We start from the raw sequence: 26,261 nt of genomic DNA, 5'->3' as shown, positions 1-26,261 counted from the left end.
CGGGGTGAGCGGGGCGCCGGTGTGCGCGTCCATGGCGGGGGGCAGGGCGCCGGCGCCGGCGCGCGCGGGGCGTAGGACGAGGAGAGGGAGAGAGTGCGGGCGCGAGCGCTCGAGTGTGCCGCGCGCTGTAGCTGGCGCTCCAAATACACCGCGCGGATAAGTGTTTTTGACCGCGTGCCCAACCCGTTATCGCGCGCGCGCCGTTTTTGCGCGCCCGCTGGAACGAACCGCCGCGTTGCGCGCGCGCTAAAAAGGCCTATTTTGCGGCGCGGCGCTAGTTTAGCGCGGCTGTTGGAGATGCTCTTAGTTCTAACGCAATCAAAGTTAGAGATTTGTAGTTTTTTTTTGCATAAATCATACTTGTATTAGGTCCATGATTTTGAACAGAATTCTAAACCTTATATACTAGTGTCTGTTATTTGAGAATTTTCGCGAAAAGGATATGATCTTCCTGTTAACAAAGTTCATGCTCACAAAACATACCCCACTCAAGTCTCAAGATGAAAAATAGTCCATGTCAAATAATTTTATTTGAAGCCCTTGGACTGCTTGCACACAACTTTTTATTAAGGCCTCAAACATCACATATATCCTAGTAATAGACCGTCAAGGCGTCAACCATATTTGTTGAACACCCTCTCTCTCTGGTTGCATCCAAAGGTCGTGGACGTCCATCCCTCCTGCTTGCGAAGTACTAGCGACAATGTATGGATCCAACAATCATTGCGGTTGATCCAAAGTAAAGCACAAACTCTCGTATGAATTTGAGACTTCAATTGGGATGCACCTCAACTAGTCGGATTTCGAACATATCCGTACTACTAGTGGATGAAGGTAGATTAAAAGATTACATGGACGGATCGCCCATAGAAGCAGCAATTAGTGCAAAATATACTTGTGGTGGAAATTTTTCCATCATTGATAGTCCGTGTGCATGGATTTGACTATGAATGCACATGAACTAGTTAACTTCCAAAGGAATGTGTCCAATTTATATGAAAGATTGATCATCATTAGCCTTTAAACAAGGTTTAACCAATCTATTTATTTGCATCGATCAGCGGTCTCTGGAAAGCAACATCCACAAAACCTGACCCACCCGTCGTAAAGCAAAATTCAACATAATCTAACCCATCACATAGAAAATAGAGACAGCTTTCCACGGCACAATATGATAGAGTCGCGGATACTACATGGATAAAGGTGTTAATCCCAACCATGCGTCTTCCTAGGACCTACCAGTAGTTAGGCCATTGTCTACTACAAATGTCTCCACAGAAAAGTCGTTTTTACGAAATGACAAGTCAATTAGATTTACCTAAACCTCGTAGGGCAATTTAGAATGTCTTGCATACATGATTAACATGGTTTCAGCGACAATTATTTTGTACTCCCTCCGTCCCATGATATAAGATTGTTTTGCAAGCTGTTTTAGCTTGCAAAAAGATACGAAAGGAGTATTTAGTAAGTACATGACTAAACAAAATCTGGCACAAAAACGTGTTTACCAACCTACATGACTTTATGACCAATATAACATGAACATACAGGATTCCAACGACAGACTAAAGCACAGTTCTTTTGTCAGAATCTGGGGATTCTCCCAGAATCCAACCCCTACCCAGCTTTTGGCAAAAGAACTGGGCCTAAGCCAGTAGTGAAACTTATTTTCGTATTTTGTACCAAGAGATAGTTTTTAAGAGTGGAATTTGCTACTGTACAGATGGATTTTTTGTCAAAAAAGACCACATACGGTTTCATATTGACAAAAAAGACCACCTTCACACCGTATTGACAAAAAAGACTATATACGTAATGGTGGCAGGGCCGGCAGCCAACACGTGGCCTGCCGCCGTGGGCGGTGGCGGCAGCCCAGGTATAACAGGTTTTTGAGCAAGGAACAGAACAGTAAGAGGCTGGTGGCCCCTGCCGCCACATACCGTGGCGGCAGGTTTGCTGCGTGCGACCCCAAAATGTCTTAGTCCTGGCACTGCCGCTGCATGTAAGTATTTACTGGCTGCTGCACGTACGTGCTGATGCATGCATGCCATTATATGCATGATCAATTGATCATACGTATACGCGGCAACAGCAAAGGCACCTACATGGACGTACGAAGGTAAAAAGTCTAGCTTATACCAGGCCCCAGCCAGTAGTAGCAAACATTGCACGCAACCAGCGAGGATCTAGAAGCTATACATATGGAGAGATGCAGCCGGAATAACGGCTATTCACAGGCGCGTCGCGCGCAGCAGCAGCATCTGCCACCTACAGGCGTGGCGGCAGGGCCCACCTGGCCTCGCCCCGTTCTGTCGCGCTGCATCTGAGATGAAAAACCTGTTGCCCCGAAGCTGCCGCCTGCGCTCATGGCGGCATGTCCCGCCGCCGGTGCCCGTGGCGGCAGGTGCCACGTGTTGGCTGCCAGACCTGCCGCCACGGCGTATGTGGTCTTTTGTGTCAATACGCTGTGCAGGTAGTCTTTTTTGTCAATACGAATTCGTATGTAGTCCTTTTTGACAAAAATTCGTACAGATGAACATCCAGGTTTAAATAAGGATACAAGATTATAATACAGGCAAAGTTACTGGATAGGTGAAACAGAAACACGAAGAAGGGACTTGTATAAACAGAATTTGATCTGGGAAAAATGAAACATTTAAAAATGAAGCTGCTTGCACTGCGAAGCTACTGCCTCCGAGGGGCAGTAAGGGCACTTGAAAGGTCTGGAGCTGCTCTTTGATAGCTTCGTGATTGACTGCTTTGATACGGCGTGTCCACAGGGCATCAGCATCGGAGGGTTCTCGTCGCTCGACTGCTCCCTGAGCACCGGGCAAACGAAGACTGAGTGGTACTGAAACTCTGGTCCAATGTCTATGGGTACTGGAAGCTGCTTCATGGTCTGCCACTCCTGCTTCTTGGCAGCCATTACCGTGGTTAGCTTCAACAAGGTTGGTAGCCCTTGAAAACCAGCTGATATGGCTACACTCAGTGGGCTATCGCTAGACTGACCTAAGAGGCTGCAGAACTGATGGATTAGCTCCTCGGCTAGCTTCTCCCAGTGCGTCGATGACACAAACTCGGCATACGGGGACTGTTCAAGCCGGTCAGCCCAGATCAGGCAAGCCATTAGCTTCTGGATCTCTGCCTTGTGCACGGAGGCAAAGGACACCAAGTGAGTCCTTGCATATTGTAAAGCATTATCTCTGCTTCCTTTGGTGAGTATCTCAACAAACTGAAGAGAATGGAGCTTCAACTCGAGCATTGAGCTATTCTGCAACAGCTTATCATGGTTATTGGCAGCCCAAGTGAGTGCAGGCTCAAGGTTTCTTCCTTTCATCGCTTCAAGTATTCCATACATCTCCTGAAATGGTAATTTCAGGTAAGTCTCGTCTGATCCACCGCACTCATGGACAAAGGAGTCTCCAAGATCAAAGAGGCCCTGGCGATAGAAATGATTCGCTATTATGTTGTTTACTGTGCTGGCCTCAAAATCCACATTTCTATATGCCTTTGATATATCTGCACTAAAAGACTTCTCGAGAACCTTGAGATATTTGCTCAGTGCAACATTCAATTCCTTTTGACAGCCTTCGAGTTGGTTCAGTGGCACCATTTCGTTCAGCTTGGCCTTCAATTCTGCAAGGATGGGTGAATGGTCACAACTGTCCATGGAATCTGTATCCATCATCTGCATCTTGGATATTACCTGCTTAACTTCATCCACTATCTGATCAATAGCTTCCTGAACTTTGGAAGAAGATAACACACGTTTTTCAACAACTCGGTCAAAGGCCTCTCTTAGACTGTCAAGCTCCATTGTAGAACACCCAACTAAGTGGCACTGCATGTCCAAGTCAAAAAATCACATATAAATAAATAATTTGTTCAGAGAACCACCATGAAGCAAAGAAAAAAAAAGGGCTCTCTGTCTAACATCAGATAAATCAGAACACAGAAGTTAAAGCATAGGTTTCAAACATCAATATTGTAAATAAATCTACGATGATCAACAAGATACAAGCAACACAATCAGCATCACTAGAACATTGAAGACAGTATCTAACATTCAATTTTATCTCACTCATGCTACACCACACTAAAAGTGTAAAATGTTGGCCAAATACTAGCAGTATCTTAGGAACCCATTGGCAAGACACATAGTACTATTCTGAAACGACACCTACAGAATATGTTGCTAAATTGATCACACATTCTCCTGAAGCTGCAGCACTAGAGTAAATAAATAGAAGGCAACACCATGTTATCATCCTAACCCTGTTCTCACAGTTCACAAACACTAAGAATGGCTGGGTTAGCACCTCAGGGCAACCAGCAAAAAAATTCACAATGAATCACCATTCAAAACTTCATACCTATGTTGGCTACAATACGCCAGTGGGTTCCATGAAATCAATTTGTTAAGATGCCACATGCGTAAGAAAAAAAAAGTGTGGCATGGTTGCAAAACACACTTTTTTTACGGGTAAAGCGAGCTTTATTACCAAGTGGGTTGGGCATATCACCCTTTACATGGTCAGCAACCTATGCTGGTACATCATAGTCCCATAAAAGAACTTCACCAGTGTTACACAGGAAGCCTAGCTTGGCCAAGTCATGAGCAGCACTATTTGCTTCACGACGACATGCTTGAACTTTGCAGATGGAGAATCAAGTGTGTATCTAGACCTTCAGGTCATCCAACTCTACCACATGTATCAAGAAGTCCATGGCTGGGTTGTTCAAGGCCAAGGCAAGGAGTTGGGAGTTCGTCTCAACCCAGCTCCCAGCTCCACTGCGAGGGCAAACACATTTTTTTACCGATAAAGGAAGAATTTTATTTCTCTCTGCCTCACAGCCAATGGATTATTACAAGCTCCTGAGCAGTAAAACTTCACTACACAACTCAGCTGAACACCGAGCATCAAATAAAAGAAATGCACACAGACCTTAGACCACCAAAATAAATATGCCCACAAAGGGAGAAAAAAAGACGACAAACCATGCCCTTGGGAATAAAATACCCTGGTGGTGGTAGAGGCTACATGGCACCACCTCACGCAGCTCACCATTAAGAAAACCATTCTTCACGTCGAGCTGAGAAATGGACCATAAACGAACAGAGGCCACGGCAAGAAGAGCGCAAACAGTAGTCATGTGAGCCACAGGAAAGTCTATCATAGTCACAGCCTTACTGTCATGCTCCTAAATGGGCATTGAGGAAGTAATTTACTTAACAAGTTATCTAGTGTTGAACACGATACGGTAATCCCATCCATCAAATCCAACTGGGCGTGCAAGCCTGATTCATAAAGCAGATTCATATCGCGAGAAAACAGAATCAATACCAAAGCCACTTCACTTTCCAATCCCACTAAAGACTCGATTCAGATTCCTTCCTTCAGCACGCTATCCACAAAGAGAGCACACACATGTACGCATACGGCATATAAAGGTTGGTGGCAAGTGGCGCCCTCGCTACAGACTAGCGATCCGTGAGTCAAGCTACGACACGCAATCAGCGGGCTTCGCGAGCTTGCCTGTGCGCGCAAGAAAGCAACCTCGTTCGGTTCGAGACAGGGACCTAGCTTGGAGCATGGGGGTTCAGTTGAATCCCCAAAAGAATTTACAAAACCAAGCGCTGCTAGAGGCAGCAAACGATTCCGCGACAAGCAGGGTGGGATATAAGAGCAGCCTACCCAGGCAAGCATGCTAGGGTTCATCGCCGACGAAACGAGATAATTGCAGGGGCGGATCCAGATGTTGTGCGGGCACAGCTCAAAAATTAGTGGAAGCTCGGTGGGTTCTACCGATCAGCTGGATGGATGGTGGAAGAAGGGTCGTACCTGAAAATCCAATCTCCTGGATTGCGGAACGGGACGGAGACGGCAGGGAGGCGGCGGAGCAGGGACGGCGGCGACGCGCGGGGAGAGGCGGACGGGGTGGGCGTCGGCGGGGGCGGCACGTCGGCACGGCGGTGGCGTTCTGTGGGAGAGATTTTGCTTTTAGTGCCGCATTGGAGCGTTGGGTAGGCCCGTCGGGGGGCTGGGAGAGGGAGGAAGAGGAGAGAAGAGAAGGCACCGGACGGGAAAAGTCCTACCGTGGAGATGGATCTCCAGCCAGCGTGCCTGGGGATTGGATTGGACGGCACAGATTTTTCATACGAAAGAAGACAAGCTAATATTATCATGAGGTATTTTCCTGCCCCCGAGGACAATGACAGGAAAATTCTCGGTTCTGATGAAAGCCAGGTCCTTGCTTACAATCAAACAAACTATATGTCCTCACTCGTAATCGGTTTGAATGTAATGATAAAATGGAAAACTCCATCTCGCTAAAAGCTCAAGTGCACAAAAAGTAATTTCATCCCAGAGAGTATCTTACACAGGAGCCAATAATTGCTTGCCATTACTTTAGTTATCTAATGATTAGACAATGGCAGATGCAGCAATAATGTCAGCCCCAAGCATAAGCTACGTACCACCTTGCTATGAAGTACTGTAGTACGCATGAAAGCAACAGCACAACAATAGGGACAATGATCTTCAAATAAAAGGAAAAAAAATCACGTAGTAGTATTACATTAAGAATATAAGGTGTTGAGTGTTAGCTAGGTACACTTTTCTGACCGTACACCTAAATATACACCCTTTTCGAAAAAAAAACTAAATATACACATCTGCAACATAATGATCATCATACACATACAGAAAAGAATTTCTAACATACAGGATGAGCAGAGCATTGGCTCCACAAAAATGAATTTCTACAAAGGACCTTTGCGCCGGGCTAAGAGAGTTCGTCGCTTGACTGCGCCCCTGTGGCGACCTTCACGAACACATCTTCCATGGTGGTGTCCGCGAGGCCCCATGCTTGCACTTCCACTCTCCTCTTGAGATTCTCCACGGCCATGAAAACATCTGCAATCCTAACTTGTTGCTTCGACAGCTCGTATTTCTGTGTTCCGGACAAATGATAAACCTTCCTCGCGCTCGGTGAGAGCTTCAGCGCCAAATTCTCAACCTCGCGTTCGAACTCCGAGGATGTCGTCATCGTCAGCACATAATAACCTCCATATCTAGCTATGAGCTGCGATTATAAAGTTCCAAGTGCTTAATGTAAACAACAGTGTCACAGCTGAACTTCCATTATGGAGGAGGGGTAGTTATATATAAATATATGATCATCTATACCTCTTTAGGCCTTCCTATGCACTGGAGCCTGCCATCTACCATGATACACAACCGATCGCAGAGAACTTCGGCTTCTTCCATGGAATGGGCTGCAATGCAAAGATGCCAAAGAGGATCAGTGGTTTGATGGCTACCATGGTAAGAGGAAACTATATAAGGCCAAGCGCAAGCGAAGGAATGGTTATAGGTGGAAGGTTACTCGTAAGAATGATTGCTCTATCTTGCTTTGCTTGCTTCACAGCAGTCCAGAGACTCTTCCTGGAAGCTGGATCCAGTCCAGTGCTGGGCTCGTCCATGTACACTACCTGAGACGCATTTATAAAAGCATAAGCAAAGCATGGATCAACCGGTGACTGGAGAAAATAAAGACGACGTCGAAAGCTATACTTTAGCATCTCCAATCAGCGAGATGGCCACGCTAAGACGCCTCTTCATGCCACCACTGTACTTCCTGACTTGCTTGTCAGCAGCACCACCAAGAAGTAAATTTACACTTCTTAAAGATTCTTCAACAGCCTAGAAATCATTTTCATTTCAGTAAGTCTTTTTTCATGTTTCTTTGTAACTTTTTTTTTTTAGAAAAGGAGGATGACTCCCGGCCTCTGCATCTGGGAGATGCATACGGCCACTTTATTGATTATTCTCGAGGATCTTACAAAGTATTACAACAATGTGCCTGAATCCACCATCTTGGCAACATATGCCGCTACTCCTATCCAAAATGATGAAGGGGTGCTAGCTGGGCCACTACCCAAACCACTCACCTAAGCCTAACATCAAAAGCCGGAAGCCGAAACTCATTCGGAGGCCCCAGCCGAGCCACATACCGGATCTGGGGCACAATCCGGTCAGACGCACTCGTGTGTCATCGTCGCCATCTTCCACAGGTCTTCAGATCATATTGAGGCTTCTACCTTGTCTGGCCACTCAGCCATCGACGTCACCATGACGCCAGACAGCAACCTCCTCCTGCGCGAGCCCATCTCCGCACATCGGACGCCAAGTCTCCACAGCGCCATGCCATCAATCTCCGCCGCCATCAAAGTGTGAGATGAAACACCGCTCCACCATCCCTCCAGCCAGCACTTGCTCCAAAACGATGCCCCCAGAAGGGTAAGCGATAGAACGCTATCATCATCCGATCCGGAAGACCCAGATCTGGGGTTTCCCCCTGAGCACCCCGAACCTGATGGCGCAGACTACCGACTATGCCTCGACCATCGGCAGTAGCTCCACCAGACGAGCGTCGCCTACGTCGCCGCAACCTCCAAGATGAAGCTGACCAGAATGCATGTGTCGACACCGAACCGCCGCCACTTCCACCGCCACTTAAGCAGCCCCCGAGCAACGCCTTCAGTAAGGAGCACGGCACCGTGGTGTCGTCGTCGCTTGGAACCGAAGGTTCTGAGGTTTTCACCTGAGCTCCTGGGAGGGGTGGAAGGAAGGAGGTCCTCTTTGAAGCCTCCAACGAGGGAAGCAACACCCAAAGGCACTGCCATCGGAGTGGCCGCCATGCCGGCCAAGAGATTCCCCCAGAACCCTTCCAGCCACCGGATCTGCAAGGCCAGCACAAGAACGGTGACCGAAGCCACCAAGGGCCGGATCCGCTGCAGATCGGAGTAGATCGGGGTCGAGGACAAACATCACCATGGCCACCAACATCCAGCGAGGAACCGCCGCCGCAGCCGAAGCCCACCACCTCCCCGCCATCCACATGGCCAGGGAATTGGTCCACCTGTCCACGCCGGCGCCGCTCGCCGCCAAGCTGCGCCGCGTGCCACCAGCCATGGCCGCCGCCATGGATCCGAGCCGCAGGCAAGCCGCCAGCCGCGGGGCCCCGCGGGCACACCAGATCCGGGCCGCCAGAGCCACGGCGTGGCATCCAGGCGCCAGATCCGGATCCCCGGCGCGCGAGCACGGCGCCTCCCAGCGCAGCCAAGCCCGCCACAACGCGCGCCCTCGACGCCAGAGCCGTGTGGGCTGGAGACCTCGAGCGCCCACGGCTCCCATGCCGCGACCATGGCGTGCCGAGCAGCGCCGGCCCGCGCACAGCCACACGCCGCAGCGCCTCGCGCCTGCCTCGTCCGCTTGGCGCAGCTGCCCCGCGCAGCCCACCTCGCGAGCGGGAGTGGAAGAGCCCGCCGCCGCCGACACCACACGGGCTTTGCCCGGGCGGCGCTCGCCGGCGGCAGCGAGGGAGGAGGGGGGGATGGGTGGCGGCGGTGCCCGGCGGCTAGGGTTAGCGCCCGGGCCGCTCGCGGGGAGCGACACGGGGCTCGGGGAACTGGTTCGTTCACGAAATTGTTCAGCAGAGAGTAGTGGTGGCACCGGCCTTTGTAACTCCATAGAACAAAAAGATACCGTTACATTTCTTACAAGGTGAATCCAAAGATAGTACACCGGTTTTCCTTCTAGAACATATATTGGATTCACCTTAGAGATTATGCTAATGCACTGTGATTAGTGAACTGTTATAACTTACAAGGTCCAAAGCAGAGCCAGTGAGGCTCTTCAGTCGACCATAAAACTGGAGATGTTCTCTGCCAGTCAGCATCTCCCATAGCATACTGCATCCCAAAAATAGAGACAACATAATGTGAGAATCAGAAGACGTTTATCATGAGCTTAATCAAAATTACTGAGAATCTCTTGAAACAAAGAAGTGTGTATCCTACTCAATCTGTGGACAAACCCCCATGCTGTTGTATATGTTTTCCATGTCAGTATGTATGCTGAAATCCTGTACAAATGCATTCCCTGATGTTGGCTTTGAAAACCCAATCATCTGTCAGGCATCAGCAAGAAGGATGAATACCACAATAGGATTAAAACATCACATCTACCCATTGATAGTACTCAACTCGGAACTTTGAAAAGGATACCGATTAAGGGTGACGAACCATGCTAATAAAAGAGCTCTTGCCAGCTCCATTAGGACCAAGAATGCCCAAACACTCTCCGTACGGCAAAGCAAGTGATAGACCTCGAACAGCATACTTATCAGGGTTACCATCCTTTCCATGATATACTTTCTTGAGATCGTCACAGACAACAGCGTAGCCACTGTTCCGCTGCTGTAGTACTTGATCAACAGTCTCCCTCTGTGATTCGCCATACCAAAGTAATATGTCAGCACATAATCAAGGAACAGGTGATGCCGACTTTCAATTTTAGTTCTCATATCATTACTTCAAATATTCATGTTCTGTATAATCAAATATCATTGAAATATGTTGCAAAACATTCCTGCAACAACGTGCGGGGTATCATCTAGTTTTAGTTAACAATGACAACAAAGGTTTCTTGGGACATAGGTAATTATGTACTCCCTGCGTTCCTAAATATTTGTCTTTCTAGAGATTTCAACAAGTGACTACATACGGAGCAAAATGAGTGAATCTACACTCTAAAATATGTCTATATACATCCGCATGCGGTAGTCCATTTGAAATCTCTAAAAAGACAAATATTTAGGAACGGAGGGAGTAGTTAAGTAAATAAAATAATGGAGCCTTACAGGTAGTTTTCAAATATTCAAACTACACATAAAACAATGCTGGGAGGTGAAAATTTCAATTGTCTGCAGGAGTGATGAACCGTAAAATAGTAACTTACCTCTTTAATAATGTCTAACTTCTCCATTTCCACATGAACATCATTGTCGGCAACTTCGTTAACAGCTATCCTTCTCCAAGTGGTGTTCTTTCTTAGGAGACATTTGATGATGGAAAGGAGGCCAGAGCTGTTTCCAACTGAAGCAGCATAGTCAAAATAATATGCAACAGGAAGCAAAACCAACCACTCAACAATAATAATGATCATCAAATCCCTCATTCCATTTGTATGGTCATTTAGATCACTCCATCGCATGCCAGGATTTCCCGTTTCTGAAGCCCTAATAGCATATTGGCTAAGCTCATATAATCCTCTATATAAAGAAAATGCAGGTATTATCTCCAGAACTGTAATCCAGTGTCCTGCAATAACACAAGAGGAAAATGATTGTGAAACCGGAATAGGCAAGGGCGTAAGGTTGGCCTCAAAATGGATGGTATATGTTCATCAGAACAAAAAAAAGACATTTACTTGCTATGGCATGGTTAAACTTAAAACTGTAATTAATTCTATTAAACAAAGTTAATGTTAACTTTGAATAGGTAAAAACTTGAAATTTTTCTTAAAATGATCGTGAACTTACTTGGAAATTTTCCACCTTCAAGAAAATTCCGAATAAGAGATCCTGCCATTAACCCTGATCCAAATATGTACAGATATGCAATTGCTGGTACAAAGAAGATAAGAAGCAACAAACATCACATACCTTGCAGCACTGAGCAATAGGTAATAAATGCGGAGATAAAATGGTAAAATGATTTATACCTTGAGCAGTATTAACCTTCGAAAAGAATGTTGCAGCTAGGAAAGATAATACAATCTGCAAGTTAATGAAACTGAAGAAGAAAACAAACTGGATACCATAGTCATTCGTCTTGAAAAAATTTAGACCTGCAAAGTAACAACTGATTTATATAAATGGCTTGATAACTGCTATTGTTTTTATGATAACTGTGGTTGGATAGCTTTGATACCTATAAGGGCTCCAAAAATGACAAATAGCACAAGATACACCGTAGACAAGATAAGGAAGTATGCGTAGTAGATAATCCAGTAAGGGCCATTTCCAAGCCCGTGCATTTTCATCATTGTTCGGAGCTTATGTTGCTTCTCATATACAAGGTATGTCAACATAACCTGCATTAGAACTTAAGAGGTTCAAGCATTGCAATCATGCAACGGTTTACTCTGGTAACTTTTACTGTATTCTAGATATGCTGTTATATCCAATCCAGTTCCTATTTGTAACAGCAAAAATGTTGTCAATTCTGGTACCATTTACCGGGAAAAGCAACGCAACAACCCATTCGAAAAAGAGAGGACCAATAAGAGAAGAAAAATCAATCGTCAGACGAGTCGCTTGCTTTGGCATTTCTTTTGTAAACTCAAGCAACATTTTTATGCCTGAACCTTGACCTTGTAGGAATTGGAGATAGGCATTTGAGACCTACACACATGTCAAGCAATATGTTAATATGGGAATGAGTTGTATAACTTCCAAACTGCATTGATAAAAGAGCAACATAGCCAAGTTAAAAGAAGAGTAGTATCTTTTTGGAAAATATGAAATTACTGTAATGAATTAGAAACAATTTTGATGATTCAACATTTTTCTTAAAGGTAGGAAAGTTAAATGTAAAAAGGATGCAGAAAGTGTTATTCAGTGACATATTAGTAGCAGAAGAAGGTAAATATATATCCAGCAATTTTATCCTCTCTCACGCCATATTGCATGTTACCATGGATCTTGTTGTGAATTTATTATGGTAACATAAAGTGGTTCAGAGTTTAGAACAGTAAATGACAGACAAAATAACTTTCAGCATGTTGGGACAACAAAATTAATAGTAAGAGGTCAATGCTGTTATCAGTGAAGTACACGGCACCCACCGCATTCAGTGAACGTGAAACACGCAGAAGTCCGAATGGCATTGGAACATAAGAGATATTCTGATAAGTCGAGTTATACAATGCAAGCACATTGAAACGCTTCTCGTTTGAGTCTTGGAAATCATAAGCTATAACAACAGAAATAGTTAGTGTTACTGGTGCATTGATGCCCGCATATAAGGAAACAACAGCACTTTATCCATAGAGAAGGATGTCATACCCATTGCAACTTCACTAATTCCTTTCCCTATTTTTTCTTTCCGGTAACCCTTAAAGGTCTCCTCATTGATTGTTCTTGAACTATTCCGCCACAAAGGTAGACCTTGAACACATTTTATCTCTGCAAAATGAAATACAGAAGTTCAGATATGAAATCCTTTCAAACCAAACGAGGCGCATAATTGATAATGTCGGAACATCATCATGGGAATGCATAGAATTTGATGGTTCTTATGAAAAAAAGAATAATGGGAATGATTATGCTAGACTATTCCACACAGAAACAGACGTAGGAATATATACGAACTTTACCTTTCTGAACATTAATAGCATCAATGGTAGTGCGGAGTGTAACTGAATTCCTGGACTTGCATTCCGACTGAAGAACATAAATGGGTACATCCGAAATAAAAGCAGGTTCGATGAAGCCCGTAGAAGTACCTGGCATATCTGTCCCCTGGAATTACATGATAAGAAAGCAAGTCTCACCAAGATGTTCTGTAAATAAACATACATGCAAGCAATTGTATGGTTATTTTAACTTACCAGGAGAATACCAGATATGCTCGCATTATCAGAAAGATTTGAAAGTGGCGAGTCTGTGAACATGTTCTGCATGACAGCTGTCAAACAAACAAGCAGAGTTGATGGTTAGAGGAATATGGTGAATGCGCTATATATTAGCAGACTTATCTATCACCCTTCTTTCCGCTGTTACTGGAAACAAAGAAATTCCGGTACAAAGAACACACTTCACTTCTCAGCACAATAGCTTAAGAAGATTTGTGGGGATTAAAATAGTTATATGATACAGATTACTTACTAGTAGATAGAGTTTCATTTGCCCCCGTGAACGGTATGGCGGCCGGGCAGGATTGTGACTTTCTGCATGATTCAGAGGAATCCTGGGTGGCACGATACTCGAGGTGGGGTACTTGCAAGAGAGCAGGCCACTCAGGAGGATTTGGTATAGGGCAACTGCCAGCCTGGTCCAATGTAGAGTACTGAATGCCACACACATTTTGGCAAGGACCTGTGCCATTCACATCAACACACATGCATCCACACTTGTATTTCGGTTTATCCAATAAATTGTTGATGACTCGTTGCAGGACACTGAGTAATACACAGAGGTATATCGGAACTATGATTAGCCGAATGGTTGCCTTCCTGTTGCGCTTCTGCAAGGTTATCAATCATGGTTTGCAACTCTTAGCACAACCCAAACAGACAGTATGTAATTATGAAACTAATGTCAGACAATCAAAAACCTATAAAATTTCTAAAAAAATGGAGAAACCTAGAAATATTAACTCTGTTTAACAAGAAATAATACAGCACCAATAAACTTGAAACATTTGATAGCCCTAATAACAAAAAAAAAGTCTCTTTTAAACAAATTTAAATATATAAAATAAAAAAGGATGGTTTCTTGTTCTTTATAAGTGCTGGTTAGTAAGAAAAATAATTATGTGAAATAAATACTGACTAGAATTACCACGTGCACCATTATAATGGTTGTGGCTTTCACAAATTGTATTATCCAATGAGCAGTATTGACAACTTGACAATGACGTCGTTCTCGATTTGCATCAAAATATTACACCTTTCTGTTATCAAGCTAGCAGGATAATTGACCAGTCATCGCCAAAAGCTCAACAACAACAATAACAAAACTACGGTGAGTACATGTCACTCCACCCATGAGTTCCCACAAATGGGCCAAACTTTGGCCGCAGTAGCGGAAGATTGTGGTAAACATCACCAAGGAAGGTGACATTCATAGCTCACACGCATCTTATAGCATTACATCCAATGGCTATAAAAGGTTAATGAAACCAAATTATATCTCATCTAGATGAGTTCTAGCAAAACTGTATATTATATTATGGGACGGAGGGAGTAGCAAATAAGCCTGAATTTCTACATCCATCTTGCAGCTGTACAGCAGATCACCACCCACCTAATCCAATCATTGCTAATTAAAGAACCAGGAAACCCCATCCAAGGGTTCCATACTACTAACCCCCAAAAGAATCTACAAAACTGCAGAATGGGCATGGGTTGGACCTGGAAGATGAGATTCTTGCGCAGGAGGGCATTGGTCTGCGAGGCGAAGCTCGGTGGCCTTGATGCACCACCGCCACCAGCAGCCGCGGCGGCGGCGGCGGCGGCGCCCGACAAGGGCTCCATCTCGCGGCGACAGTTCTTGGGTTTTCTCTGTCTTCTCTCTTTCTTTTGACTGGTCTGAAGGTGGAAGAGAAAGGGGCAGGAGTTCTTGGCCGTTTAGAAGGGGATTTATAGGGTAACCGCTCGAGAGATTCTTCCCGCCACAATAGACTATTTTAGATTTTACAAAAAAGACTTTCGCCTCGCTTTATAAATAAAGCAAAGCGTCAAAGAGCATACATATAGAGTCAAGTCCACACACACCCAAGTCTCACAACAAAGTACATAGGTTCTGCTAAGGGCACGGCTCAACAAGCCCAGAAAAAAATAAAAAACAGAACACGCCGGACGAAGATAGCGCCTAGTCTGGTTCCGGCGGTGGCGGCGGGGGCGGCGGCGACAGGCGGACGGCCATCGAGCGGAGGTCGGCGATGAAGGCTGAGATGGCGTCGCGGTCCAGGGGGCGGCTAAGCGGCCGCCAAAGCTGTAAGAAACCCGAGAGTTTGAAAAGAGCGTCAATAGCCCGTCGAAGAGGAGTGCGCTGAATCACAAGCTTATTGCGAACAGTCCAGAGGGTCCGGGCGAGGACCCCAATCTCAAGTGAAAGGGCATGTAGCCCCTAAGTGTGGTTTTGGTAATTAAATGCCAATCTCTATGGAGTAATGTTTTCAGTGAGATATATTTGAAGGTTTTGTCCATAGATAGTGCCTCAAGGATATTGGACGGAATCAAGGATGAAGTTTATATATGTGAAGATAGTGCCTCAAGGATATTGGACGGAATCAAGGATGAAGTCCATATATATGAAGATAGTGCCTCAAAGATATTGGACGGAATCAAGGATGAAGTCCATATATATGAAGATATATTTGCCCTATGCTTTGGTACTAAATGACAATTCTTATGGAGCATCAAGTGCATTGAATCTTATATGAAGATATGTTCCATAGTGATGCTTGAAGTGCATTGGGCTGTTTTGTGAAGTCTGCCATCAAAGCATCCGAAGAAGTCCTCATGGTATCCTTCTCTGGATACCCCGTGCACACGGGCTTGTACCGTGCGCACGGGGTCGAGTGTCAACTCTCTGGATACCCCATGCTTACTTGGCCTAGGTGTTGGCTCTCGAGATCTCATATCCAGTGAGGTTTCAAGTTGGTCTTCGGGTACTTCTATTGAAGCCATTAAGATTGGTTTCAATGCCTAATCTAATTATGTTCATGATGGAGTGCATTGGAGGATCTCAAAGATTGATATATTTGGACTTCTGAGGATCAAGGCTTGAGAGAGTAATCAAAGAGAAGAATTCAAGTTATGGTCTCAAGACAAGATCATGGTGAGATCATGTGTTGGGTTTCGGTTGATCAAGTCTTGAAGCAAGCAACTAGAGTGACGAATTCATTATGCCTCTCAAGAGATTGTGATGGAGTTTTTAGAAGGGCAAGTGGTGACCAAGATGATATTCATAATGGAACTTGATATGGTCATGGAAGAGTCTTTGGTGATATAGTCTTGAGGCAATGAAGGGAAATGAAGAGTTCATTTTGGCTTGCAATAAACCAAGATGGAGCTTCGAGTAAAGATGTTGGTTGACCAAGATGAAGCTCGAAGATTATATCTAAGTGGTCAACTCTCAAAGCACAAACATTGTACCACGTGAGATCAAGTGATCTAGTGGTATGGTAAGTAATTGTGAATTGTGCTTTGTTACCTAACCCATGCTATGTGTTTGGTATGTCTATGTGGGTTAGGTGTTTCTCATGGGCTTGCATCAGAAGGAAAGATCTCAAGTAGCCTATGTGTGGATGACATCAAGTGGTGATGGTCATCGGGTTCGAGGAGTCCAAGTGCAAGATGAGAAACCGGAGGTTATATGCTTTGAAGCTTGCGGTCCACATCATGATAATGCTCATGTGAAGATGGGCTTAAGTTAAGGCTTCCCTCATTGCAATATGAGGAATCAATTCAAGCATCTTCGCCAAGTGGTTGTGGACAAGAAAGGGATTCCAATTTGAGACAAGAATTGGAGTCATCACCAAGCTCAAGTTGAATATGCAAGGCAAAGGTATACCTTAGCTAGGTTTTCCTAGTTTTTCCGGTCTCATGGTGCTTGGAGGGAGACCGGATTATAGGTTTGATAGCCGTACTATCAAGAGGGACTCTCGGGCAAGTAGCTTGATCATGTCGCATGTAGAGAGCTCAAACCTTTGCATTACTTGCATCATTATTTATTGTTGATCTTGGGTGGTTCTCTATGTGAGGACCTTGGGATTTTCCATAGCTTCAAAACAAGCCCAAGATCATCGAATTCGGAGTCCGTATGCCAAAGTTATCGCTGTTTTAGTGGGCTGCTGCAGGCTGTTCTGGGTACCCCGTGGACACGGGGTTTTGACCCCCGTGGGCACGGGGCCCCCATGCACACGGGCCTGTACCGTGCGCATGGGACCCCGTGGGCACGGGGTCTAAACTCCCGTGGGCACGGGGTGTCCAGGAAGTGTCCGTTGGAGCCCCAACGGCTAGTTTTGGAAGTTGGCTATAAAAGAGCCCTTCCCCCCCTCCGGTTTGGGGGTTGTTCATTCACATTCTAAACATCATTTTGAGCCTCTTACCACATCTCCCAAACCCCTATCTCCCTTCTAAGTGAAGGGTGATTTGTGGATGAATCTTGGAGTCATTTGTTGATTTCCTCCATTGCATCCCCTCTCTTCAATCTCCCACTTTCTTGAGTTGCATCTTGTGAGATTGAGAGAGTGAGTAGAGCATTTGTTGCTTGACCTTGCATTGCATTTGTTGCATTGGTTTGAGCTCCCCGCATCGATTTGTTCGTGTGAGAGCCCGTGAGTTTATTACTCTTGGAGGCTTCGCCTCCTAGACGGTTTGGTGATATATTGAGAAGATTGTGAAGAGGCCTATGTGGCCAAGGTTCTCCCGGAAGCTTCCTTTTGTGGTGTGCTCCGAGGAAGGGTGTTCAAGTGGCCTAGGTGGCCAAGTTCCTCCGGAAGCTTTCGTGGTTGTGGTGTGCTCCGGAGAGGTTTGTAAAGGTGTGGTGGTCGCCTTCAAGACCAACCCCGAGTGAATCGAGGCTCATCCGTTGGGGTGACTCGAAAGGGAGAATACGGTGAGTCACTTGGTGACGCCCCGGAGCTTTGGCTACGGCACCGCTCTAACGGAGATTAGCACTCTCACGAGTGTGAACTTTGGGATAAATCCGCGTCCCCAACTCACTTGTGGTTATCTCATACCCACACCCTTTACTTTCCGCAATTCATACTTGCCCATATTGATATATCTTGTGATAGTTGAATTGCTTAGTTGTTCCTTCATTTCCATATCTTGTGATATAGTTTGTGCTTGCTAGTTTGCTTAATTGCCTATCTTGTTTAGCATAGGTTGTTGGTGCACTTAGTTGAGCCTAGCATTTTTGGGATTTGTGCTTGAAAAGTATCCGTTAGTTTAATTCCGCATTAGGATAAAGCCAAATCCGTAAAAGTTTTAAAACTCCTATTCACCCCCCCCCCTCTAGTCGCCATCTAGATCATTTCATCAAGCCACCTAATGTGGCGAGAAGTCACGGGGGACATCTGGAGTTCAGCAAATAAGTCCGGGAAGTTGGTGTGGCACCAATTTCCACCGACCGCTTCACGAAAACAGCTCCAGAGGAACTGGGCGGACACGCAGGAGAAGAAAATGTGGTTTGAGTCTTCGGGGACCCCGCAGAGCGGGCAGATGCCAGTACCCGGGCCATTTCGCTTGCGCACCTCCACCCCGAACAGGACCCGACCGCGAATCTATTGCCACATGAAGATACGGATCTTCAGGGGCAGGCGGATGGACCACACCATCGATAGGGGTAGGGGGGAAGATGGGGCGATGGCCAGGTATAGCGACTTGGTGGAGAATTGACCCGAAGGCTCAAGGCGCCAGCGCACCAGGTCAGGGCCACCATCCACCATTGGCTCGTGGAGAACACAGTCAAGCAACTCACGCCAGGCGACGGATTCCAAGGGACCAAAAGGCCGTTGAAAAGCAAGGCGCCCTAAGTTTTAGATTTTTCGACCCACTCTTCTCGTTTCGCGTGGTATTTCTTGGGACGAAGCACAACACGACTCAGGAGTTACCAAAAAAGGCTTTCGCCTCGCTTTATATTATAAAGCCACCGCACGACTCAGGAGTTAGAACGAGGATTTCCCTTTCTATGAGGCTGGTATTTCGTACCCTCTCAGACCTTGTAGGCTTGTACAATGCTTGGTGCTTAGGAAGGTGTTTAGAAAAATAAACTGGGTTTTTATGAATCACCGATGCCTATTTCTACAGGAGAGACGCCTAACTAAGCACCTCCCCTAAATAGCTTGCATTGTATAAGGCCTCATCTGTCCATGTTCCTCTTTAATTGAGTCTGGTTTGTATATATGGGTCGAGAACACTGGCTAGTGGACGCAGGATTGTGTAACAAGTGGTATCAAATCCAACGTGCCAAATAAATCTTGATGAACTCGCATGTGGTCGGCCATGGTTGATGGGCCCATGATGACCAATATGTGAGGGAGAGAATGTTTCCACATCAACACATAATAAAAAGTATATTTTTCATCTCCCAACTCTTGATGAAGTCTAATTAGCCTCTTAACATCAAAACGGGTGAACTTGCATCCCAACTGATGAAAGTGGGCAAGTTCCGTCCCTCCTCTTGTCTGACCTGATCTTGATGCTGACTCATCTTCATTTTGACCGTCCCATGCCGACATGGCAAAGAAGACCCTCAAATTGACAGGTCATCCTCTCTCTCTCTCACTTCGTTTGAAGGCTCGTCGCAAAGGACACTCAGCTCGCGTGACCCCGCCACCTCATGATGTGAAAAAACGAACTGAAAAGCAAAAACTAAACACAAAAAATCAAACCGAACCATAAATTTGGTTTTTATGTTTCAGTTTCGGTTTCAGCTTTAGTATTAAAATCTAAAAACCATTTGCATTTAGTTTTTTGTTAGAAACCAAAAACCATATGGTTAAACGGAATTAACCGAAATTTGTTGGGTAATGTAGTAATTTCAAAAATTTCCTACGCACATGCAAGATCATGGTGATGGCATAGCAACGAGAGGGGAGAGTGTTGTCTACGTACCCCCGTAGACCATTAAGCGGAAGCGTTATGACAACGCGGTTGATGTAGTCGTACGTCTTCACGAATTGGCCGATCCAAGCACCGAACGTACGACACCTCCGTGTTCAGCACACGTTCAGCTCGATGACGTTCCCCGGGCTCCAATCCAGCTAAGCGTCGGGGATGAGTTCCATCAGCATGACGGCGTGGTGACGATGATGATGTTCTATCGGCGCAGGGCTTCGCCTAAACTCCGCGACGATATGACCGAGGTGGAATATGGTGGAGGGGGGCACCGCACACGGCTAAGGAACGATCCGTAGATCAACTTGTGTGTCTATGGGGTGACCCCCTCCCCCGTATATAAAGGGGGAGAGGAGGAGGGGGCCGGCCTAAGGGGAGGCGCGCCCTAGGAGGTGGAAACCTACTCCAAGTAGGTTTGCCCCCTCCCTTTCCTATTCCAAGAAGGAGGGGGAAGGAAGGAGTAGGAGAGGGGGAAGGCAAGGGGGGCGCCGCCCCCTCCCCCCTTCCTTGTCCTATTCGGAATCAAGGGGAGGAGGCGCGCCTCTTGCCCTGGCCGGTCCCTCTCTCTCTCCACTAGGGCCCATCAAGGCCCATTACTTCCCGAGGGGGTTCCGGTAACCCTCCGGTACTCCGGTTTTTCTCCGAAAACACCCGGAACACTTCCGGTGTCCGAATATAGTCATCCAATATATCAGTCTTTATGTCTCGACCATTTCGAGACTCCTCGTCATGTCCGTGATCACATCCGGGACTCCGAACAACCTTCGGTACATCAAAACTTATAAACTCATAATAAAACTATCATCGTAACGTTAAGCGTGCGGACCCTACGGGTTCGAGGACTATGTAGACATGACCTAGAACTATTCTCGGTCAATAACCAGTAGCGGAACCTGGATGCCCATATTGGCTCCTACATATTCTACGAAGATCTTTATCGGTCAAACCGCATAACAACATACGTTGTTCCCTTTGTCACCGGTATGTTACTTGCCCGAGATTCGATCGTCGGTATCCAATACCTAGTTCAATCTCGTTACCGGCAAGTCTCTTTACTCGTTCCGTAATGCATCATTCCGTAACTAACTCATTAGCTACATTACTTGCAAGGCTTATAGTGATGTGCATTATCGAGAGGGCCCAGAGATACCTCTCCGACAATCGGAGTGACAAAACCTAATCTCGAAATACGCCAACCCAACATGTACCTTTGGAGACACCTGTAGTACTCCTTTATAATCACCCAGTTACGTTGTGATGTTTGGTAGCACACAAAGTGTTCCTCCGGTAAACGGGAGTTGCATAATCTCATAGTTACAGGAACATGTCTAAGTCATGAAGAAAGCAATAGCAACATACTAAACGATCGGGTGCTAAGCTAATGGAATGGGTCAAGTCAATCACAACATTCTCCTAATGATGTGATCCCATTAATCAAATGACAACACATGTCTATGGTTAGGAAACATAACCATCTTTGATCAATGAACTAGTCAAGTAGAGGCATACTAGTGACACTATGTTTGTCTATGTATTCACACATGTATTATGTTTCCGGTTAATACAATTCTAGCATGAATAATAAACATTTATCATGAAATAAGGAAATAAATAATAACTTTATTATTGCCTCTAGGGCATATTTCCTTCAGTCTCCCACTTGCACTAGAGTCAATAATCTAGTTCACATCACCATGTGATTTAACACCAATATTCACATCTGTATGTGATTAATACCCATAGTTCACATCGTCATGTGATCAACGCCCAAAGGGTTTACTAGAGTCAATAATCTAGTTCACATGGCTATGTGATTAACACCCAAAGCGTACTAAGGTATGATCATGTTTTGCTCATGAGAGAAGTTTAGTCAACGGGTCTGTCACATTCAGAGCCATATGTATTTTGCAAATATTCTATGTCCACAATGCTCTGCACGGAGCTACTCTAGCTAATTGCTCCCACTTTCAATATATATCCAGATTGAGACTTAGAGTCATCTGGATTGGTGTAAAAGCTTGCATCATTGTAACTTTTTACGACTGGCTCTTTTATCACCTCCATAATCGAGAAACATCTCCTTAGTCCTCACTAAGGATATTCTTGACCGCTGTTCTAGTGATCTACTTTTAGATCAAAATTGTATTCCTTTGCTAAACTCAGAGCAAGGTATACAATAGGTCTAGTACACAACATAGCATACTTTATAGAACCTATGACTGAGGCATAGGGAATGACCGTTCATTCTTTTCTATTTTCTGCCATGGTCGGGTTTTGAGTCTTACTCAACTTCACACCTTGCAACACAGGCAAGAACTCTTTCTTTGATTGTTCCATTTTGAACTACTTCAAAATTTTGTCAAGGTATGTACTCATTGAAAAATCTTATCAAGCGTCTTGATCTATCTCTATAGATCTTGATGCTCAATGTGTAAGCAGCTTCACCAAGGTCTTTCTTTGAAAAACTCCTTTCAAACACTTCTTTATGCTTTCCAGAAAAAATTCTACATTATTTCCAATCAACAATATGTCATTCACATATACTTATCAGAAATGTTGTAGTGCTCCCACTCACTTTCTTGTAAATACAGGCTTCACCGCAAGTCTGTATTAAAACTATATGCTTTGATCAACTTATCAAAGCGCATATTCCAACTCCGAGATGCTTGCACCAGTCCATTGATGGATCGCTGGAGCTTGCACATTTTGTTAGCACCTTTCGGATCGACAAAACCTTCTGGTTGCATCATATACAACTCTTCTTTAAAAAATCCATTAAGGAATGCAGTTTTGACATCCATTTGCCAGATTTCATAAAATATGGCAATTGCTAACATGATTCAGACAGACTTAAGCTTCGATATGAGTGAGAAAATCTCATCGTATTCAACACCTTGAACTTGTTGAAAACCTTTCGCAACAAGTCGAGCTTAGTAGATAGTAACACTACTATCAGTGTCCGTCTTCCTCTTGAAGATCCATTTAATCTCAATGTCTCGCCGATCATTGGGCAAGTCAATCAAAGTCCATACTTTGTTTTCATACATGGATCTTATCTCAGATCTCATGGCCTCAAGCCATTTTGCGGAATCTGGGCTCACCATCGCTTCTTCATAGTTCGTAGGTTCATCATGGTCTAGTAACATAACTTCCAGAACAGGATTACCGTACCACTCTGGTGCGGATCTTACTCTGGAAGACCTACGAGGTTCTGTAGTAACTTAATCTAAAGTTTCATGATCATCATCATTAACTTCCTCACTAATTGGTGTAGTAGTCACAGGAACATATTTCTGTGATGAACTACTTTCAAATAAGGGAGTAGGTACAATTACCTCATCAAGTTCTACTTTCCTCCCACTCACTTCTTTTGAGAGAAACTCCTTCTCTAGAAAGGATCCATTCTTAGCAACGAATGTTTTGCCTTTGGATTTGTGATAGAAGGAGTACCCAATAGTTTCCTTTGGGTATTCTATGAAGACGCACTCCTCCGATTTGGGTTCAAGCTTATCAGGTTGAAACTTTTTCATATAAGCATCGCAACTCCAAACTTTAAGAAATGACAGCTTAGGTTTACTGCTAAACCATAGTTCATACGGTGTCGTCTCAAACGGATTTAGATGGTGCCCTTTTAAACGTGAATGCAGCTGTCTCTAATGCACAACCCCAAACAATAGTGGTAAAACCGATAAGAGACATCATAGATTGTACAATATCCAATAAAATACGGTTATGACGTTCGGACACACCATTACGCTGTGGTGTTCCGGGTGGCGTGAGTTGCGAAACTATTCCGCATTGTTTCAAATGTAGACCAAACTCGTAACTCAAATATTCTCCTCCACGATCAGATCGTAGAAATTTTATTTTCTTGTTACGATGATTTTCAACTTCACTCTGAAATTCTTTGAACCTTTCAACTATTTCAGACTTATGTTTCATCAAGTAGATATACTCATATCTGCTCAAATCATCTTGTGAAGGTCAGAAAATAACGATACCTACCACGAGCATCAACACTCATTGGACCGCATACATCGGTATGTATTATTTCCAACAAGTCAGTATCTCGTTCCATTGTTCCGAACAACGGAGTTTCAGTCATCTTGCCCAAAAGGCACGGTTCGCAAGCATCAAATGATTCATAATCAAGTGATTCCAAAAACCCATCAGCATGGAGTTCCTTCATGCGCTTTATACTGATATGACCCAAACGACAGTGCCACAAATAAGTTGCACTATCATTATTAACTTTGCATCTTTTGGCATCAATATTATGAATATGTGTATCACTACGATCGAGATCCAACAAACTATTTTCATTGGGTGTATGACCATTGAAGGTTTTATTCATTTAAACAGAACAACAATTATTCTCTGATTTTAAACGAATAACTGTATTGCAATAAACATGATCAAATCATATTCATGCTCAACGCAAACACCAAATAACATTTATTTAGGTTTAACACTAATCCCGAAAGTATAGGAAGTGTGCGATGATGATCATATCAATCTTGGAACTACTTCCAACACTCATCGTCACTTCCCCTTCAACTAGTCTTTGTTTATTCTGTAACTCATGTTTCAAGTTACTAATCTTAGCAACCGAATGAGTATCAAATACTCAGGGGCTACTATAAACACTAGTAAAGCACACATCAATAACCTGTATATCAAATATACCCTTGTTCACTTTGCCATCCTTCTTATCCACCAAATATTTGGAGTAGTTCCACTTCCAGTGACCATTTCCTTTGCAGTAGAAGTACTCAGTTTCAGGCTTTAGGTTCAGCTTTGGGCTTCTTCGCGGGAGTGACAACTTGCTTGCCATTCTGCTTGAAGTTCCCTTTCTTTCCCTTTGCCCTTTTCTTGAAACTAGTGGTCTTGTCAATCATCAACACTTGATGCTCTTTCTTGATTTCTACCTTCGTCGATTTCAGCATCACGAAGAGCTCGGGAATCATTTTCGTCATCCCTTGCATACTGTAGTTCATCACAAAGTTCTACTAACTTGGTGATGGTGACTAGAGAATTCTGTCAATCACTATCTTATCTGGAAGATTAACTCCCACTTGATTCAAGCGATTGAAGTACTCAGACAATCTGAGCACATGCTCACTAGTTGAGCGATTCTCCTCCATCTTTTTGCAATAGAACTTGTTGGAGACTTCATATCTCTCAACTCGGGTATTTGCTTGAAATATTAACTTCAATTCCTGGAACATCTCATATGGTCCATGACGTTCAAAACGTCTTTGAAGTCCCGATTCTAAGTCGTTAAGCATGGTGCACTAAACTATCAAGTAGTCATCATATTGAGCTAGCCAAACGTTCATAACGTCTGCATCTTCTCCTGCAATAGGTCTGTCACCTAGCGGTGCATCAAGGACATAATTCTTCTGTGCAGCAATGAGGATAAACCTCAGATCACGGATCCAATCCGCATCATTGCTACTAACATCTTTCAATACAATTTTCTCTAGGAACATATCAAAATAAACATATGAAAGCAACAACGCAAGCTATTGATCTACAACATAATTTGCAAAATACTACCTGGACTAAGTTCATGATAAATTTAAGTTCAATAATCATATTACTTAAGAACTCCCACTTAGAAAGACATCCCTCTAATCCTCTAAGTGATCACGTGATCCAAATCAACTAAACCATAACCGATCATCACGTGAAATGGAGTAGCTTTCAATGGTGAACATCATTATGTTGATCATATCTACTATATGATTCACGCTGGACCTTTCGGTCTCCGTGTTCCGAGGCCATATCTGCATATGCTAGGCTCGTCAAGTTTAACCTGAGTATTCCGCGTGTGCAAAACTGGCTTGCACCCGTTGTAGATGGACGTAGAGCTTATCACACCCGATCATCACGTGGTGTCTGGGCACGACGAACTTTGGCAACGGTGCATACTCAGGGAGAACACTTCTTGATAATTTTTAGTGAGAGATCATCTTATAATGCTACCGTCAAACAAAACAGAATAAGATATATAACAGATAAACATCATATGCAATCAAAATATGTGACATGATA

The 26,261-nt window shown here is 44.5% G+C and overlaps 2 protein-coding genes across 3 annotated transcripts; both read right to left on the bottom strand.

The window, feature by feature from the left end:
- Positions 1-2,527: 2,527 nt before the first annotated feature.
- Positions 2,528-6,071, bottom strand: LOC119336910 (protein RMD5 homolog). 2 transcript variants are annotated; one of them, XM_037608997.1, is made up of 2 exons: positions 5,844-6,071; positions 2,528-3,841 (listed from the first exon to the last, which is right to left on the bottom strand). In XM_037608997.1, the coding sequence occupies exon 2, from the start codon at positions 3,815-3,817 to the stop codon at positions 2,657-2,659; it is 1,161 nt and encodes a 386-aa protein (XP_037464894.1). In that variant the 5' UTR covers positions 3,818-3,841; positions 5,844-6,071; the 3' UTR covers positions 2,528-2,656. The 2 variants fall into 2 exon arrangements, with proteins under 2 accessions (XP_037464894.1, XP_037464895.1); XM_037608998.1 differs by lacking the exon at positions 5,844-6,071 and having other exon boundaries at positions 2,528-3,636; positions 3,707-3,837.
- A 462-nt stretch (positions 6,072-6,533) lies between these two features.
- Positions 6,534-15,163, bottom strand: LOC119342034 (ABC transporter A family member 8-like). Its single transcript, XM_037613873.1, has 18 exons — positions 14,985-15,163; positions 13,738-14,095; positions 13,461-13,537; positions 13,227-13,371; positions 12,916-13,035; positions 12,696-12,823; positions 12,088-12,252; positions 11,780-11,942; positions 11,571-11,696; positions 11,389-11,472; positions 10,806-11,167; positions 10,091-10,291; positions 9,866-9,975; positions 9,673-9,757; positions 7,578-7,706; positions 7,390-7,495; positions 7,191-7,279; positions 6,534-7,086 (listed from the first exon to the last, which is right to left on the bottom strand). The coding sequence occupies exons 1-18, from the start codon at positions 15,105-15,107 to the stop codon at positions 6,787-6,789; spliced, it is 2,871 nt and encodes a 956-aa protein (XP_037469770.1). The 5' UTR covers positions 15,108-15,163; the 3' UTR covers positions 6,534-6,786.
- Between the last annotated feature and the right edge of the window lie 11,098 nt (positions 15,164-26,261).

The sequence above is a fragment of the Triticum dicoccoides genome, chromosome 7B, assembly GCF_002162155.2.
Source record: "Triticum dicoccoides isolate Atlit2015 ecotype Zavitan chromosome 7B, WEW_v2.0, whole genome shotgun sequence".
In the NCBI taxonomy this organism is placed as follows: Eukaryota; Viridiplantae; Streptophyta; class Magnoliopsida; order Poales; family Poaceae; genus Triticum; species Triticum dicoccoides.
The sequence above is the reverse complement of the archived record's forward strand: the minus strand, read 5'-3'. Positions and strand labels throughout refer to the sequence as shown.